The following is a 17,940-nucleotide window of genomic DNA, read 5'->3' on the forward strand; positions in this document are numbered from 1 at the left end:
AAGTAGATTTCTTTCGTTAATTTGTCAGATTTAAATGTTTCAGATCATCCATCTAATTTTAATATAAGATAGACAACACGAGTAAACATGCAGTTTTTAAATGATTATACCATTTATTGAAGATAAAAATGTTTTCAAAACCTATATCACCCATGTGAAAAAGCAATTGCCCCCTAAACCTAATCACTAGTTGTGCCACCCTTGGCAGTAACAACTGCAATCAAATGCTTGCAATAACTTGTGATGAGTCTTTTAGATCACTGTGGAAGGATTTTGGCTGACTCTTCTTTCCAGAATTGTTTTAATTTGGCTACATTGGAGGGTTTTTGAGCATGAACTGACTGTTTAAGGTCGTGCCTCAGTGTCTCAATGGGACTCAAGTGAGACTTTGACTTGGTCACTCCAAAACCTTAATTTTGTTTCTTTTGAGCCATTCAGAGGCAGACTTGCTTGTGTGTTTTGAATCATTGTCCTGCTGTATATCCCAACTGCACTTGAGCTTTAGGTCACAAACTGACAGGCAGATATTCTCCTTCAGGATTTTGTGACACAGAGCAGAATTCATGGTTCCATCAATTATGAAAAATCATCCAGGTGCTGCAAAAGCGAAGCAGCCCTGGACCATCACACTACCACCACCACGTTTGAGTGTTGGTATGATATTCTTATGCTGGAATGCGATGTTAGCTTTACGCCAGATGTAACGGGACCCATGTCTTCCAAAAAGTTCCACCTTTAACTCATCAGCCCACAGGACATAATCCCAAAGTCTTGGTCATATAGATGTTTTTTGGCAAATGCGTGATGAGCCTTTGTGTTCTTGGTCAGGAGTGATTTGCATCCTACAACTCTCCTATGGATGTCTTTTTTGTCCACTGTCTTTCTTATTGTGGAATTCTGTACACTGACCTTAACTGAGGCAAGTGAGGCCTGCAGTTCTTTAGATGTTCGGCTGGGTTCTTTTGAGACCTCCTGGATGAGTCGTCGATGCGCTCTTGGTGAAATTTTGATAGTCTGACCACTCCTGGGAAGGTTCACCACTGTTCCACATTTTCTTCATTTGTGGATAATGGCTCTCACTGTGGTTCACTGAGTCCTAGGGCCTTAGCAATGGCTTCATAACCCTTTCCAGACTGGTAGCTTTCAGTGACTTTGCTTCACAACTGTATCTGAATCTCTTTAGAACTTGGCATCATGTGCTGTTTTATGAGACCTTCTAGTCTGCTTCAGGTTCTATTTAAGTGATGTTTAGGCTCAACTGGTCAGGCAGTAATCACGCCTGAGTGTGGATAGTGAAATTGAACCCAGTAGTCAATTGAATTTGATGAACTGGTTGATTTAGTAGCTAAAGGAGGGAATTACTTTTTCACACAGGGCCAGGCAGGACTGAACAGCATTTTTCCTTCAATAAATGAAATCATCATTTAAAAACAACATTTTATGTTTATGTGGGTTACCACGGTCTAATATTAAAAGCAGTTTGATCTGAAACATTAAAGTGTGTCAAATACGCAAAATATATATATTTATATGTAGTCGCTGTCCAAAGAAAACCATGTATCTCCATTTTTTCCAGCTGTCCTTTATGTTGTGTAATTGTGTCCTTTACGTTGTGTAAAAAAATTCATGATGCATGGACCAATAGAAATGCTCTATAATCACTTGAAATAAAATCTCTTTACACTGATTTATATTGAAAGGTAAGAGTGTTTTGCCTTCTCCTGTAAAGTTACTATTTTGGAGATACTTGGTTTTCTTCGGATAGCGACGATAAAAAACAGCTCTTACAGTTCACAGTTGTCTTATGCTGCAACAAGCAAAATGTGAATTGTGTGTGATGGGTTAAAAGAAAGTAGTCAATGAATTCATAAAGACACATCATAGTACTGGTAAAAACAGAAGTTCTAACCTGGTGCTCTAACATGTTTAGAGGGCAGTCCTGAGAACTGTTTATTTAAGTAGTTTTGTAGGTAATTTTGAAGTTTTTAGCACGTATGATAAAATGGGGTTTTCTTCTTGTATTCTCACTCTCAATTAAAAAAATACCTTTTCTTGACTCTGCAAATCATTCTCTGTAATGACAGATATTTGTGAGAGAATGTGCGCAACAGTGCAGTGTATAATTTCGACAACCAGTGTTAGCTACTAAGTAAACATAGCTAGTCTTGCTTGGCTGCTTTAGGCTTGTCTGTTAACAGCTGCGTACATATGACAGTTCATGATTGTGACAGGCCTACCATATGGGCTGTTTATATAGAAATTGCTGGGTATGAGGTTACGAAAAGTAGAACTGTGGAAAATGTGTGCACATTTTCATTAGTCAGTGTAACGTGCTGTAGTATCTCACCAGTAGCGGCTCAGAATAGAGCTCCAGCTGGGCTCTGTACAAAATATCATCCAGTGCTTCTCTCCCTAGGTCCCACTCTCCATTATAACTGGAAGAAAACACACACACACACACACATTATGTGTCTAATGCCAGCAAGCTTAATTTATGTTAGCTAAATTAGGTAATGATCAGAAGCCTTCCAGTGAGGGCTAACAAACCCTGAAATTACTGCTTCAGCACACAGATGAACATGCAGCAGTCAGCACAGATTAAATGAAGGATAAAGTGGGTTAAGAAAAAAAAAAAGTAATTTGTAAACATCATGATTCTCCTCCTACAGCAGGCATTTCTTTTTCTTTCCCTGCTGAAAACCGCCTTAAAGATCCCTGCTGTTTGTCATGTGCTGTAGTCAGGCAGACATCTGTTTATCCCTTAAAGCTCAGAGATGCTCAGTCATCTTTCATCTACAGTCGACAACCAGGACAGCCACACAGTGTGTGACAATGCGAGTATTCCCCCTCACCCAAAGAGGAACCAGGAGAACCTAAATCACACTCTTTGATCTGAAGTTTGTGTTACAGGCACACTCTGGAGACAGCATGATACACGTTTCATTTTGATTTGAAGTGACAACGCAGTTGGAGGTGCTACTGTTCTTTGCTCTTTTATTGCGTCCTCTCAGTGTCTCATGGCAATACGATGTTAAAAACACTCTGTCGCCTCATGAAGATGCTCTCATGTTTGACAGTGTCTCTCTGCAATCAGTACTAGTTATGGAATGCACCAGGATTTCCAGAACCTTCTTTAAGCTGAGGCTAGCATACTCTAGGAAAATAGAGAAGAGAAATGAGCTATTAAAAAGCAGAGTAGTATCTGCAGAAAAGGCAACAAACTCCAGCACTAGAGGAACATAATATTACACAGAATAGTGTTCCCCTGCTATGGAAGGCTCAAATGCTAAACTGTGCAGTTTTATGGCCCAAAATAATAGGCTGTTTAACCTTTACCCTGTATATATATATATATATATATATATATATATATATATATATATATATATATATATATATATACACACATATATTTACACACATACACAGGCGCAAACACACACATAAATGTAATTATATGCCTAATTACATAGTTACATAACATTAGCACATCTACATTCTGCATCAGGGTTGGGTTTGCACTTCTAAAACAAGACACTGCACACAACAACAACAATGAATCCTCTTCTAATTATAAGCACAAATGTGGTTTGTGCAACAGAATTTCTCTGCTTATTTTAAAGAGCTACAAGTGCAAAATAACTAAACACAAAGAGATGTTGCAACGTATAACGGTTTGTTGGCTGTGGAAAAAAGAAGGCTGAGCATTTCTGATCTTTAAGGGTCATCATTTTCCAATGAAAACAATGAAAGTGTGGTCACACTCTCTCATATCAGACCAATCAGAGCAGAGACTTCATTATCATCTCTAACACATTTAGCAGTGACTGCCTACAGATTAAATGAAATCGGCTGCTCCCCTGGGGCCTAGATAATGGAATGAAGGCCATGCTAATCGAGGGCTGAAGACAGGGGGAGAGAGACACTAAGCATGTCAGAGCAGCACGGACAGCCTGGTTCCTCATCTGGTTCCACCCTGTCGCGACTGGTTTTAGTTATTGTCTTCATGTATATATGCACATACTGCGTCGTCTCTGTTCGATTTCCGAAAACACTGCTTGTGTGTCCTATATCCAGTGACATACTGTGTCACATGGAGACACAATATGTCATTGGATTCTCCCATCTTCCCCTAAGCACCATGCAGCCTCAAACCAGAGTGACCGCTCAATGACCCTATCCTGGTGAAATATAGATTTCTTTCTTTCTTTTACTGTACATGCTGTGTATTAAGAGAATTTTCTATCAAAGCAGAGATTATTTTAGTTGATAATATATTGGTTTTATTTTTAAATAAGTTTTATAAAAGGCAATATTAGTACATACACCATAGAGATACACCGATCAGGCATAACATTATGACCACCTCCTTGTTTCTACACTCACTGTCCCTTTTATCAGCTCCACTTACTATATAGGTGCACTTTGTTGTTCTACAATTACAGACTGTAGTCCATCTGTTTCTCTGCATACTTTCTTAGCCCCCTTTTACCCTGTTCTTCAGTGGTCAGGACCCCTATGGACCCTCACAGAGCAGGTACTATTTGGGTGGTGGATCATTCTCAGGCCTGCAGCAACACTGACGTGATGGTGGTGTGTTAGTGTGCTGGTCTGAGTGGATCAGACACAGCAGTGCAGCTGGTGTTTTTAAACACTGTGTCCACTCACTGTCCACTCTATTAGACACTCCTACCTTGTCAGTCCACCTTGTAGATGTAAAGTCAGAGACGATAGCTCATCTGCTGCTGCACAATTTGTGTTGGTCATCCTCCAGTCCTTCATCAGTGGTCACAGGATGCTGCCCACAGGCCGCTGTTGGCTGGATATTTTTGGTTGGTGGACTCTCAGTCAAGCCGTTTTTTAAAACTCAGCAGCACTGCTGTGTCTGATCTGCTCAGACCAGCACAACACACCACCACACACAAAACACACACCTCCTGACCACTGAAGAACAGGGTAAAAGGGGACTAACAAAGTATGCAGAGAAACAGATGGACTACAGTCTGTAATTGTAGAACTACAAAGTGCACCTATATAGTAAGTGGAGCTGATAAAATGGACAATGAGTGTAGAAACAAGGAGGTGGTCATAATGTTAAACATATATACAAAAAAAAAAGTTAAACATATATACATCCTGGATAAGTTTGGGTGTTCATAATGTGGCTTGAATATTACAGTCTGGGCAGTGCAGGCAATGATTCTACGTAAGTACTGCTACTCATAGAAACTGATCTAGAGACAGAGACTACTTGGGATATTTATGTGAAGGATCCAGTGAAGGTGTCTCTCTGCACTATATCTCTGTATGAAAAAGCTACAGTCAAACTGCAGTGTGCATAACTGTACCATTAAAATCTTGGCCACACCTACTAATAAAAGGTATTTCTTATATTCTCCACATTTTAGGATATTACAGAACACATTAAAGCTATGAAATGAACCTATAGAACTATGCACTGACAAAAAAAGGGTTGAACAAATAAAAACCTGTTCACAGTAGTCCCCTGTTTGCCTTGAGTTAGCTTTGCACACTGCCTCAAGCAGCTTCAAGAGGAGCCACCTGGGATGCTTTTCCAACAGACCTGAATAAGTTCCATACATGCTGTGACCTTGCTGACTATTGAAAACAACTTATTAGGGGACATTGCAAAATATATACTTAAACTTTTATAAATAAACATGTAAACAGGCATAAAATTAATTTGCCTTATAAAGACAAATGAGTGCAGTGTAACACTTACATGGCGTGATAGACGGCTGTGAGCATCTGCACCATGAACTCAGCGTCCAGCACTACACGGTTACACGGCTCCCGCCACATCTTCTGCTGCTGCCGCGGAAACCCACAGACACACAGCCTAAAACAGACACAGCACTGTTAATACACACAGACACCCTGAGGAACAATACTCATACACACAACTAACACGTGGTAGTAACACATAATACACACACAGAAGACACAAGAGTAAAAGCCAGAAGGGTAATGGATGAAACAGTGACACACACAGCATCTTCAGCGTCTAAAAACCTGCTGAGCGCTAATGAGGTACTTCATCACAGCTGACAGAAAGTTTGTGTCTGTGTGTTAACATTATTCAGCGCACTTTTAGACAAATAGATTACCAAGATGCATTTCATTCTGGTGTGACCAAGTTTCCTGTCAGTGAAGTTTTTGTTATAAACGTTCCTACTGGGGCAAACTGTAAGTCGCTCAGGATAGGAGCATCTGCCTAATGCCAGAAATGTAAATTTAAACTGGCTGGATGAAAGCATTTGTTAAACATGTATAAACAGATAAAGCCAGTTTTTAATGTTTGTCTACTTTACAAATAAAAGCATCTACTAAATATGTAAATATAAGGACTTTTTTTTAATGTTGATTTGTCTAATTCACAACACTGATTAGCTTCAATAAAAAGACTGGCGTGAGATGAACAAAGTGTAAAAACTCATTTAATAAAACATTGTTTTTATTTAAAGGAATAATTTGCAGTTAGAAGTAATAAACTGCAATATATTGCCATACTGTCATTTCCCAATACTTAAAATTTAACAAATCATTAAATATTGCAATAGAATTGTATTGTGATAACATCATATCATGAGGCCTGCAGCAATTCTCACCCCTAATGTACAAGACCCTGCATCCTGAGAATTTATAAAAACAAACATGTTTTTGTTAGTGCTCATGCATGTTTATTTTGCTGTGTGACGTAATGAATGTCAGTCTTACAAGTTGTGTGTCAACTGACTGTCAATCAAGTTGGACTATTTAAATGTCTGGAAACTGTCTGTGGCTTTATGATGCACAAAAAGTCTTAATATGTGTCTCACAAACTGTTTTTCTTTAACAAGTTTTCTTTTAATACTGTTAGAACATGTCCTGATATCCCTGATATGTTGCCTGGCATTACAGCATTCTGCAGTAGTGTGAGGCAGAACTTTTTTCCTTCCATTGTCATGCTGGTTAAACTGATAAAGCCGGGCAGCAGCCTTCAGGCATGAAAATGTTTCCCTCATGAAAACATGAACCGGGGCTTAAAAGACATTCATATTGTGATTACAGTTATTAAAAGGGTAAAAAAAGAACTCACAGCTACAGTAATAGTAGCCTTTAGGCTACTTGACATGGTTTAGCTGTTTTATTATTTTAACAAAAATCAATTTATAGGCTGTAAATACACAATTTACCACAGCTAACCAGCTTTTTGTCAGCTTTTGACAAAGAACAACGCTTATGTTGGCTATTTTCACCAGGTTTTAGCAGGCAGGGCAGGTAATGTGATGTTACCAAATAACCGCCAAATAACCTGCCATGGTGAAACAGATTATTATTCAGTTTACAGTTCTTGTTCCGTGCGCACTGTAAATGCAATCAGATTTTTTTTTTTTTTGTAACCTGCCCACCCCAACCCTTTTGTCTTTTTTTTAAAGACAAAACAGAGAGTAATATGTTACAGTAAATTAATATACAGCAAAACGGTCTGACTATATTTATGCCGCAGTATCATGCAACTAACTGATTCTGGATTAGTCCAGCTCCTGTTGATTCTTCTGCACTGTTTTATTGCAGCTCTGATTAGATCCACCCAAATCTCACAGGGACACGTTTCTGAAAGCTTGATTTACTGAATCAGGTGATTTGTATAGGATTTTGTAAATAATTAAACTGTTCAACGTAATGACTGTGAAGGCTGTTACCATATAATACACTAGAAAAAGAGTACAGCACTGGTACGCAATGGAATATTCCAGAAAATGTGCTTTATTTGGTTACACTAGCTGACAGTAAACCAGTGTGCTGGCTGCTGGCAAATTCACTTGTAAATTTGAAAAATAATAAAAATAAAATAATAATAATAATAATAATAATAATCACTGTTTCCATACTTTTGCCCTTTAGTGTACCTCTCATCTTTTTTAACTTTATGTCCCCATTATTTACTGAACAGTTTTGAACATAATGGTTATTTTGTAACTCTAGTATTTCTAATCAGCTCCTTACCGTGAGCTCATGCGGCACACAGCCTGGTAGGAAGAAGGGGGCATGTATACCACAGCTGAGTTGTAACACAGCATCAGGAAACACAGCACCTCAAACCTGAAAACACAGAGGAAACACACTCAGCAGGACAGGACAGCAGTCATTAGCTACAGCTTTGCTGATCCTGGCTTAAATGCAGTGATCTTAGTTATGGCTACTTTTGCACTGGAACTTCTCTTGGTGCTGAGCAGTGAGAAATTTTTTTTTTTTTTTCCACACCTCCCAAGTTCAGTCTTAGAACTTTGTTGCATTTTCTGCATCTCATGATTAAAGTAATCCCAAACACATTCAGTGATGTTGAGGTCCGGACTCTGGGGTGATCAATCCATTGTTCTGAGAACTCCAGAAGCTTATTTGTTTGATTTGCATTTTTTTGTCTGTTTCCTTTTCTCAGTAAGGGCTCCTTTACTGCTACACATCCTTTCAGACCCATAGCGCTGAGTTGTCTTCTTACAATGGAAGGATGGACAGAAACACCTGTGGATTTTTTCAGATCTGAAGCAAGAGTGGAGCTTGACTGTCTCCTCTCTCTCAAAGATGAAAGCTTTAAGTGCTAATATATATATATATATATATACACACACACACACACACACACTAGGGGTGCAGGAAAAACTCGATTCTTAGATGCATCGCGATGCGGACGTGAACGATTCTGAATCGATGCATAAATTTCAAAGATTTTCTAAATTTTTAATTTATACCGTAATGTTGACGGAACGCAAAAGGACATAAACGCAAAAGCACATAACAAAAACACAACTGGATGAGCGAGAAATCCGACCGGCTCCCTCTGCGTTACAGCCAGGTTAGGTCAGGAATCACAACACAAGAGCCAATTTGCCTTTCAACAAAGTCAAACCACCTTGGGAGCCACAACATTTAATGTCCAGTATGTTTCAGTATGTTATAATGTCCTAGTATGGGCTAAAAATATAAACGAGAGCGCAGATTTACTTCGCTTTGCTTTAAGCTTCAGCTACAGCCGTTTTCCTTCCATCTCCGCCAGAAAACTTCTTCAAAACTTGAAGAGTTTCTTGTAAAATGTCTCAGCATCCGGCTGTTTTACGAAGCTGAAGTCGCTTCTCATTCGCCAGCTTCTTTCGCATTTTCGCAACTTTTTAGAGAAAGATAGTCTCTCATTGCAGATTTAACCAACCGCGCTGCTTATTAATGCGAATAGTCCTCCAAATGTTCGTATTAATCTCTGTTTTTTCGTTCGCAACTGGTGAGGCCAGACTTCGGTGCTATGTGACCTGCTGTCTACTGTCTGTTCTCAGTCGTTGAGAACCAGGGCTTTCGCGCTATGCTGCACACTTTGGAGCCGAGATTCAGCGTCCAGTCTCGAAAATTTACATTATGGATCATTACAAATACTTTGCTTTAAAACTACCAAGTCCTCAGACAGTAGGAAGATAGAAATCCTGTATAGAGAAAAAAGATGCATTGAGATGCATCGATAATCGTTTTATAATCGCATCGCAGCCCTCTGAATCGTAATCGAATCAAATCGTGAGGTGCCTAAAGATTCCCACCCCTAATACACACACATATTTTAGTCATTTTTTTAAACTTCAGGTCTGGAAAGTCCTATTGTTCCACTTACATTTCTTTGACTTTCCTCCTTCATTATGCAAGTGGAATATCCTGTATCACAAAAATCTCTGAAACTTTTACTTAACAGCCATTTTCACTGGAAATTTAATAAATAAAAGGGCAGTATCTATTTGCTCATAAAAACACAAACACAAACCACTAATATAAACCACTAACACACACACATATATATATAGTAGATTTGTGAGGTTGGTAGATTACACTATAGAAAAATGTAACTAAATGTAATGTATTCTGTCTCAATATAGGAAAAACTGTATTGCAACTACATGAAATATGCAAGCTATCATGAAGTGTAAGCCATCACTGAATTATGCATCATGATGGCACAATGTAACCTGACTCTAGCCATGATCTTCAACAGGATTCAAATAGCTTTGGTGTCTGTTCTGTCCACAGACTCTCCCTTTCTGGATCCTCTGCTGGTCCCAGACAAGCCAGTATCGATTACCACACTGCTGCAGGCCACAATTATCACTCATGCATGCGAAGAGTGAATGTATGTAGCAGAGGTCCTGAAGTTCATTATGAACACATACAACTGTCTGAGAGTCGCAAAAAGGTTTAGGGTAGGGAGCAGGAACAATCTGAGAACTCTTTAGAGGCTCCTCATACATTCAATACTTAATGGAAATCTGAAGTAAGATTGAATGCTAGGTGGAGGCAAGTGCAAAAGTTAAAATAAAAAAGAAATGTAAATTAAAAATTAGAGCTGTTATAGTTGATTTTAATTAATGTGAATTATCCAAAGTGCTTAACAGTAGACTAGACATAACTTCACACAATTATAGGAAATATAAAAATCAATGAATTTGTGCTTCATCTACATTGGTTAGGTAAGCTACTGTACTTGTGCAGATAATTCATGACAAATGAAGTAAATAAAGGTCCTAAAAGAAGATATTTAGCAAAGGTTATGAAATGAATTGTTCCATAAAGTTAGGCAATCTGCATGTTACAACAACACATTCAGTAGAGTTTCTTTTCAAGACAATCAATTAGTCCATTTGTATGTCCTGTAAGAAAAAGAACTCTCGCTTCTTTTAATTACACTTCATTATGCACAAGTCTGGATTCTTAAGTGAGATGGTGCCACAAATATAGTGAACTGTAAACGGCATCACTCTAACATGAAGATTTCCAATGTTCAGTAAAAACGTTTTAACAAGGCCTTTTTAGCTTCAGTATTTATTATGATCAACTACCTGAAATGTAATTTTAATAGAAGAAACAAAGGAAATAAAAGAGAGAAGCAGGCCAGGCCAAGGTGCTTTAGTGAGTGCAGTAACAGGCTGTTGCAGAGGAGAAGCTCATTAATTTGAGAGGGTGCAGGGCTGCACCTCAGAGGCCTTCAGCCTGCTCTCAGAAACACGTCACACTGATCAATCTGTGATATTTATGAGGAGCAGGTGCTTTGGGGTGCTGTGTGCATGTGTGTCCGTATAGAAGCAACCAAAGGCATTGCTGAATGTGTGTGTGTGAGGTACCTGTTCTGTGCAGTGAAAGTCTCTCTCTGAGGATGCAGGCCACTGTACACCACTCTGATCAGATCATGCTGACACAGAGCTCCCTCTGTTAGAGCCATGGAACCAAGACTGGAGGGCTGAGGACAAACAGACAATACAGAATTTAAAACAAAAAACAAAACGAACAAAAAAAAAGGACATTTTTCTCTTGCCGAAACAGAGTATCTTCAAATGCTGCAGCCGTGCCTACTGCCTTTTGTCAGTGCAGCCTGTTTTGAATTAAATGTTTATGTGATGTCATGAATCAGTCAAATCAGTGCATCTGCATATATCCGCATGTTCAGCATGGACTGCTTTTAAATGAGACACAATAAAGAGCAGCCACTTACATACAGTACAGTGCACCAGGGTATTTGTATACAAGAGGCATTTAACTGGACAGTAGGCGTTTTTTTGCTCAGAAAACACTTATATATTAGAAAACATGCAAGCGACATCAATACAATAGGTAGTAATTTTTTAATGAATGTGTTCATTTAACTCTCCTCATAGCAGCCCATTATAGTTTGTAGTTATCATCCAATAGCTGGTTTGGCTAATCAGTGGTTCATTTAAAACTATCTGCTTGCATTCATTCTATGTTGTTTTATCAGCAAATCTAAGTTTTTAACAATTTAATTAAGTGCCTGAAACTTTACCACAGTACTGCATATAACTCTATACCAGGGGTCGGCAAAATGCTAAGAACAGCCATTTTGTCCTTTCTACAAAAATCAAACCACCTTGGAGCCACAGTATTTTATGTCCATTTTACCATCTTGGCTGTAAATATGTCTCAGTATATGCTGATGCGCCAGAATAGGATTAAAAATATCAACAAGAACGCAGACTTACTTTGCTATGCTTTAAGCTTTAGCTCAGCTATAGCCGCTTTTCTCGCAAAAATACAGCAGATCCTTGTAAATTGTCTCAACATCTGACTTTTTACAAGGCTGAAGTCAGCTTCTCATTCGAGTTTTCCCATTCCACCTTAAATGGTGCCTGAAGGGCCAGAATATAGCTAACTGCTGCACCTTTTAAGGTGAAACGGGACAATTCGAACAAGAAGCTGGAGAATGAGAAGCTGATTTTAGCATCACAACTTTTTAATGTTTGACAGTTCGTCTATAAATTAGCATTGTTTGACTTAGATCTTTCTCTTTGCCTTTTCATAAGCTACTAGCTAGGAAAGACTGTCTGTGTCGCTATGTGACCAGCAGTCTGCATGCCAATCTTCTGGGTTAAAGGTTGTTGAATTAGCAGTTATACATTAATTCCAGCGTTTATAACCATTTGTTGTTAAAGCTGTGCTAAAACGATAGACAAAGCTTTACTTTACTTCAAAGGAGGATTATTTTATTTTTACCTAAAAGTCTAATTCTGCTGTGGAGCCGCAACAGGGCAGTAAAAGAGTAGCCGACCCCTGGTCTATATTTTGCACTATACTGTATATCAAGCACAGCGATAACAACAGCCTGTTTAATTCTAAGGGGTAGGAGAGGTCAGAAAATGGTAATGTTAAAAATGAATTCTGACTGTTTTTGGTGCATAAAACCACATAAATGTCATACATGGACATAAAGAAAAATGCAAATATGGCCCTTTAATGTATAAATTTGGTGTAATGAGAATAGTTGACAAAATTCTTGCAGGACCAGCTTCTGACATGTAGAACTGTTAATGTTTAAAGTGGCCATACAAAGCAGCAGGTCTCCTGGTAACATTGGATTTCATGAGCACGTTCGTGAGATTCTTAAGTAAAAATGTGCTTTAGTATGTGGGGTTTCCCCAAACACTGTACAAAACAATCTCCAATTCTGTTGCTTTTTATTTTTCTACAACATTTGAACAAGGCAGTTGTCCATTATATTACGCAAAAAAAAATGTAGTGATGAATGGAATGATCATTCATCATTTAAAATCACTTTTAGGAATAAAATCTCTTATAGTGAGCATATTGAAAGACTTTCCATATGTGAAATGAGGTGTGGAATCAAAGACAAAACTAGACCAAACTAGGACACGGATCCAGTCTGGGAGGTGGTAGATCCAGCACAAATGAAGCCTTATACATGAATTAAGTCTTAATACTCACTGAATATGCTGTGTAAAATAAAACGAACATTCGAATAATTTTTTTCCTGATTATGGAGTGGCGTGCCTGTCATTCAGAAAAAGTGCAGTAGATTAACCAGACTTGGTTATTCTGCTGAAGTACCAGTGAGGAGCTCCGCACTGCTGTATTGCTATGACTACAGAGAGACAGAGAGAGGTGACTGCAATAGGAGAACAGAATGTGGGCTAACACCATACCCACTGCATGCACGCCAGATAAGCAGTATGACGTGAGGAGCCTCAATAGCAGAGGAATTGCTATTGTTCTCACACACACTTTCCCCCTGAATTAACCTTCTTTGACAGTGCAGGGAGTGGAGGCTCTCATGCTTGTAATTACTTTCAATAAATTAGTCATATATAGCCACTAGCCTGTAGACACTGTAACCACAGGGGGCTATACAGCTGTCTGCAGCTGCTGAACAAGACTGACTCCAGCTCAAGAGATAGTTTTTCAGTGTAATATCATATAAATAATAAGCCAGTTCATTTCCTCATTCCATAGCTAAAGCGGACAAAACAAGCTGAATGGCATTTATGTTTTTAAGGAATATATTAATAATGCAGAATGATATCAGAATCATATCAGTACCAGCCGATAACAGCCGAAAAACGATCAGGATTAGACAAGTCAAGTCAGCTTTATTGTAAATACTACAATATGTACAGGACATACAGAGTATTGAAATTGCATTACTATCAGGACCCATGGTGTAGCAATAACAATAAATAGACAGTAGACAGGAAATGTGTGAATTAAATAGACACTAAATAAACACTAAACACTAATCATAAAAAATAAACACTAATTGTAGAAAAATAGAATAATAAAAAATAATACAAATATAAGAAGGTCCCTGAATTTAACAATAAAGTGACATAAGGCACATACAGATTAATATTTTGCCTCACTCAGCCACTGGACAACACTCAGCATGTACCTCTGCACCATAAAAACGATTTTAAAAAACAGGTTTCAGGCAAAATTCCTATCTCAAAACTAGCATTAAAGGCATCTCAGGCATCAGGCAATGCATCTGTAACCACCTTCATGTAAAAACTTGTAGCTTTTATTGGCATTAAATACGTCTGGTTCCTATAGCCACTGTTTTGACTAATTCTGACTCTGCAAGCTTCTCCAAAATGACAAATTTCACATCAAACCACTCAATTATTTTGTTTACACCTCAATGATTGAATTTAATATGCAAACCTTCTAAAAAACTGGTGGAATTCTTCTTTAATGATAGACGGGTTTGGTAGGAGTGGGACGTGAAACATTAGTTAATATTATTTTTTCTGCCTGCCGGTGCATGTTGACGAAGATTACAGGAAAACAAGGATTTTGTCTTTGAAATGATATGATCAATAGTGCTTAATATGACAAGTAACATGAACTAACAAGGCAAACATTTACAGACAGTTTAAACGAGTTCACGGACACGGACAGTGAAAGCAAGGGTAAAATCTTGCCTTGCTACACAACTTAGAGCCATTAGAACCTGTACTTCTCCTGTACTTCTAGTTCACAAGCAGATAATTTACTAAAGCCAACAGGACAACTAAAATATAAATAACCCACAGTGAGCAGAGCCAGCAGTGACCTAACCAGCTCTCATAAAAACAACATACAAATTCATAGGATCACACAGTTATCTGGGTGAGGGCAGAGATGATTCTGCTTATGATCAGAGAAATCTTGTTAGGGAGGCTTAGAGGGGGAAATGCTGAGATAACATTTAAGACATTTTCAACACAGCTGACTGTCAGGAGAGCAAGAAAAAACAAGCAGAAAGAGATAGCTACAGACATATAGTGGGAGGAGCAAGACTGAATGGTAGTGAATAAATGGAGAAACTATCTGAGATGTGGCAGTGCAGTAAAACACTACAACCTCTGAAAAGCCACACTGAAATGAATGTTCTAAAGTAAGCATATGGCTGTTGTGATGCTCCAATAACTGTGCTTAAGGCAGGGAATGAAGGGAATGCATCACAACTCAGAAAATCTTTACACGAGATTTCGCTTTTGAGTGCTCAGGCTACACCGTCTAATCCTCAAATCCTGATGTCTGTGACAATCATGGATCATTCTAGGAGCCATGATGAGATTTCTGGTCAACTCAACATCACAGCACTGCTCACATTCAAAAGAATACTCAGCATTTTTCAATCTAATCTCTATCTGTCACATTTGTAGCATACAGCTGATTACCACAGACAATCATTTCAATGTTGGCCTGTACTAAGTAGAAAACCAGGTCACTGGCTTTTGTTATAAATGTGTTGATTCAAGATTTTTCTTAGAGATGCATCAATATGAGAATTGTGGGCCGATACCAAAAGACCACTAAATTCGTGTTGAATCTCCTGAGTCTGTGCTTTATTGCTCTACAGCAAAAATGAATGGGATTTTTTGTTGTTGTTAACAATGGCCCCAAACTCAATATGTTTTATCCAACATCCTTTTTCCTCTAAATGTTACTGGATCCCCTGAATTACGAGGTCGTTAAGGATCTAAAATATGAACTTTACATGCGAGCTAACAATGCTGCGCACTGAACTGACATCATAAAACAAGCAAATTCACTAAAATACCCCAAACGAACCAGCAAGCTTTGTCAAGTGTGGTAGTAAAGTGCATTAGAAGTATCTGGTGTTGTTATATAATAGTGTTTAAGTTTAACAGTAGACCTGCTTTCATGCAACATTATTTCAGTGCGCAGGAGTGCATTAGCATGTATATAGCAATGTTCATAAGGACACATAATGAGTCACCTTGCGTGTTTAAGGTGGTAGTAACTTCAAGCTCCTGCAGATGGTGTTGCACAAGGATGATCGGGCTGTAAATACCTGCAGGGTGTGCGACGGGATTCTTAGATTGAGAAGAGATGGTACAGTGCAGTGAATGTCTCGTTCGATGTGTGGAAAATGGGTCGCAAAGCAGATGTTAATGATCGGCATAAAGGAGTGATTGAATTTGGGCCACAGTGTGAAGGAAGTAGCTGAATTTGCAGAGGTATCGAAGCGTACGGTCATACAGGTCTACCAGCAGTGGCAAAAATCCCAGTCAACATGAAATTCTCATCACGATTGTAGCTGAAAGATGAAACTGATGGACAGAGACTGCCGGCTTGTGAACAAAAAACGCTTTGCTTCCAGGCTTCTAGAATTGCAGAGAACACTCCGCAGAGAGCTGCACACCATGACTATATGGAGCAGAGTGGCATGCAAGAGGCCTTTGCTCACTTCTGCTCGAAAAGGTGCCTAGTCACAAGGCGAAAAGACACAAAAATTGGACTGTTCATGACTGGAAACATCTGGTCAGATGAATCTCATTTCTGCCTGTATGTGAATGATGCTGGGCACTGTGTTCATTGTAGACCTCAGGAAGCCTTCAATAAGGACTGCATGCAAGGTGTAGTTTAAGCTGGAGGCTCTGTGATGTTCTGGGGGTGTTTACACGGAAATGGGTCCTTTGGTTGAGGTGACAGTAAATTTGACAATGTAAATTGGACAACCAGGTTTGGCCTTTTGCTCAAGAAGAGTAGTGGCACGCTCACAGGGCTGCAAATGTGACTGATGGGCTGAAGAACATTTAGGAGCATTCATACATCTGGACTGGTCCCCAAAATCCTCAGATCCGTGAAAATCCGTGGGACTACCTGGAACAACGAGTAAGTTGCCAGGGAAGGCGTCCATGAAATCTGACCGAACTGCGCAGATGCAAGAGTGGCTGAACACCGATGTTGTCTACATTCAGAAACCTGTCCAGTCCATGCCAAATCAACTCGCAGCTGTTATTCATGCTTGTGGAGGTATTACAAGCTATTAGGTGCGATTCAGTCACAGGTGACAATTTTTTTGTCCAGTGAGCTAATTTCAACTCCTTATCAGCCTCATAATTCAGAGGATCCAAAGACATTCAGTAGAAAAATGTATGTAAAAAGATTTGTATTGGGTTTGCAACCTTTCTGTGTTCCATGGAGAGTGGTAGCAGCAATTTTCAAAAATCCCACTCATTTTTGCCAGAAATTCAGCTTAAACTGAGAGTTGCTAATAAGGGCATGTCGCCAGCTAAAGAATGATGCACGAACCCAGAGGTCTATATCTTATATTTTCATTTACGTGTCTGCTGATGCCGATACAGAGGCCGATAAATAAACATTTGGGACTAAATCCCTTTGGGGAAAAAATGCATTTTAGCACAGTTACCCAACCTAAATATTCTGTTCTTCCAGAGTACAATATGGCATCAAATATTAGTTGTGCATCCCTATTTTTTATCCTACTGTCTGTGGCATGCTGACTGTATGTTACATGAGGCACATGTAGGTTAGGTTAAAAAGGCTGCACTATTTCTACAATCTTTCTAACACTGAAAATAAAAGGCACATCTTAGAAGCGGCAGGTGCTCAGAGCAGCCACAGCCAAACGCCCACTCACACTCACACTCCAACTGCAAATGTGACAAAGGCCTGAAGAGCCCCCTGCTGTTATGAAAACAGACAGCAAAAGTCACTGCACTAAAGAAGTAATGTGTCTTTATATTCTTTGATATATATGCCCGAAAGCTTGCAGACACCTATTAATACAACGTTTCTTCTGAAATCAAAGGTATTAATAGGGAGTTTGTCCCACTTAGCTGCAGTAAC

General features: G+C 39.0%; 1 protein-coding gene across 3 annotated transcripts in view; it reads right to left on the minus strand.

Annotated features, from left to right (window-relative positions):
• LOC118807874 (protein FAM126B-like) overlaps positions 1-17,940 on the minus strand; it is an 87,760-nt gene that overhangs the window by 12,790 nt on the left and 57,030 nt on the right. For all 3 annotated transcript variants that reach the window (XM_036570041.1, XM_036570050.1, XM_036570033.1), the window contains exons 7-10: positions 11,154-11,269; positions 8,011-8,106; positions 5,744-5,860; positions 2,348-2,435 (exon numbers count right to left, since the gene is read on the minus strand). In XM_036570041.1, coding sequence (XP_036425934.1) covers positions 2,348-2,435; positions 5,744-5,860; positions 8,011-8,106; positions 11,154-11,269 — 417 coding nt within the window. The remainder of the gene's footprint in view (positions 1-2,347; positions 2,436-5,743; positions 5,861-8,010; positions 8,107-11,153; positions 11,270-17,940) is intronic.

Source organism: Colossoma macropomum, unplaced genomic scaffold (genome assembly GCF_904425465.1).
Source record: "Colossoma macropomum unplaced genomic scaffold, Colossoma_macropomum, whole genome shotgun sequence".
Lineage (NCBI taxonomy): Eukaryota > Metazoa > Chordata > Actinopteri > Characiformes > Serrasalmidae > Colossoma > Colossoma macropomum.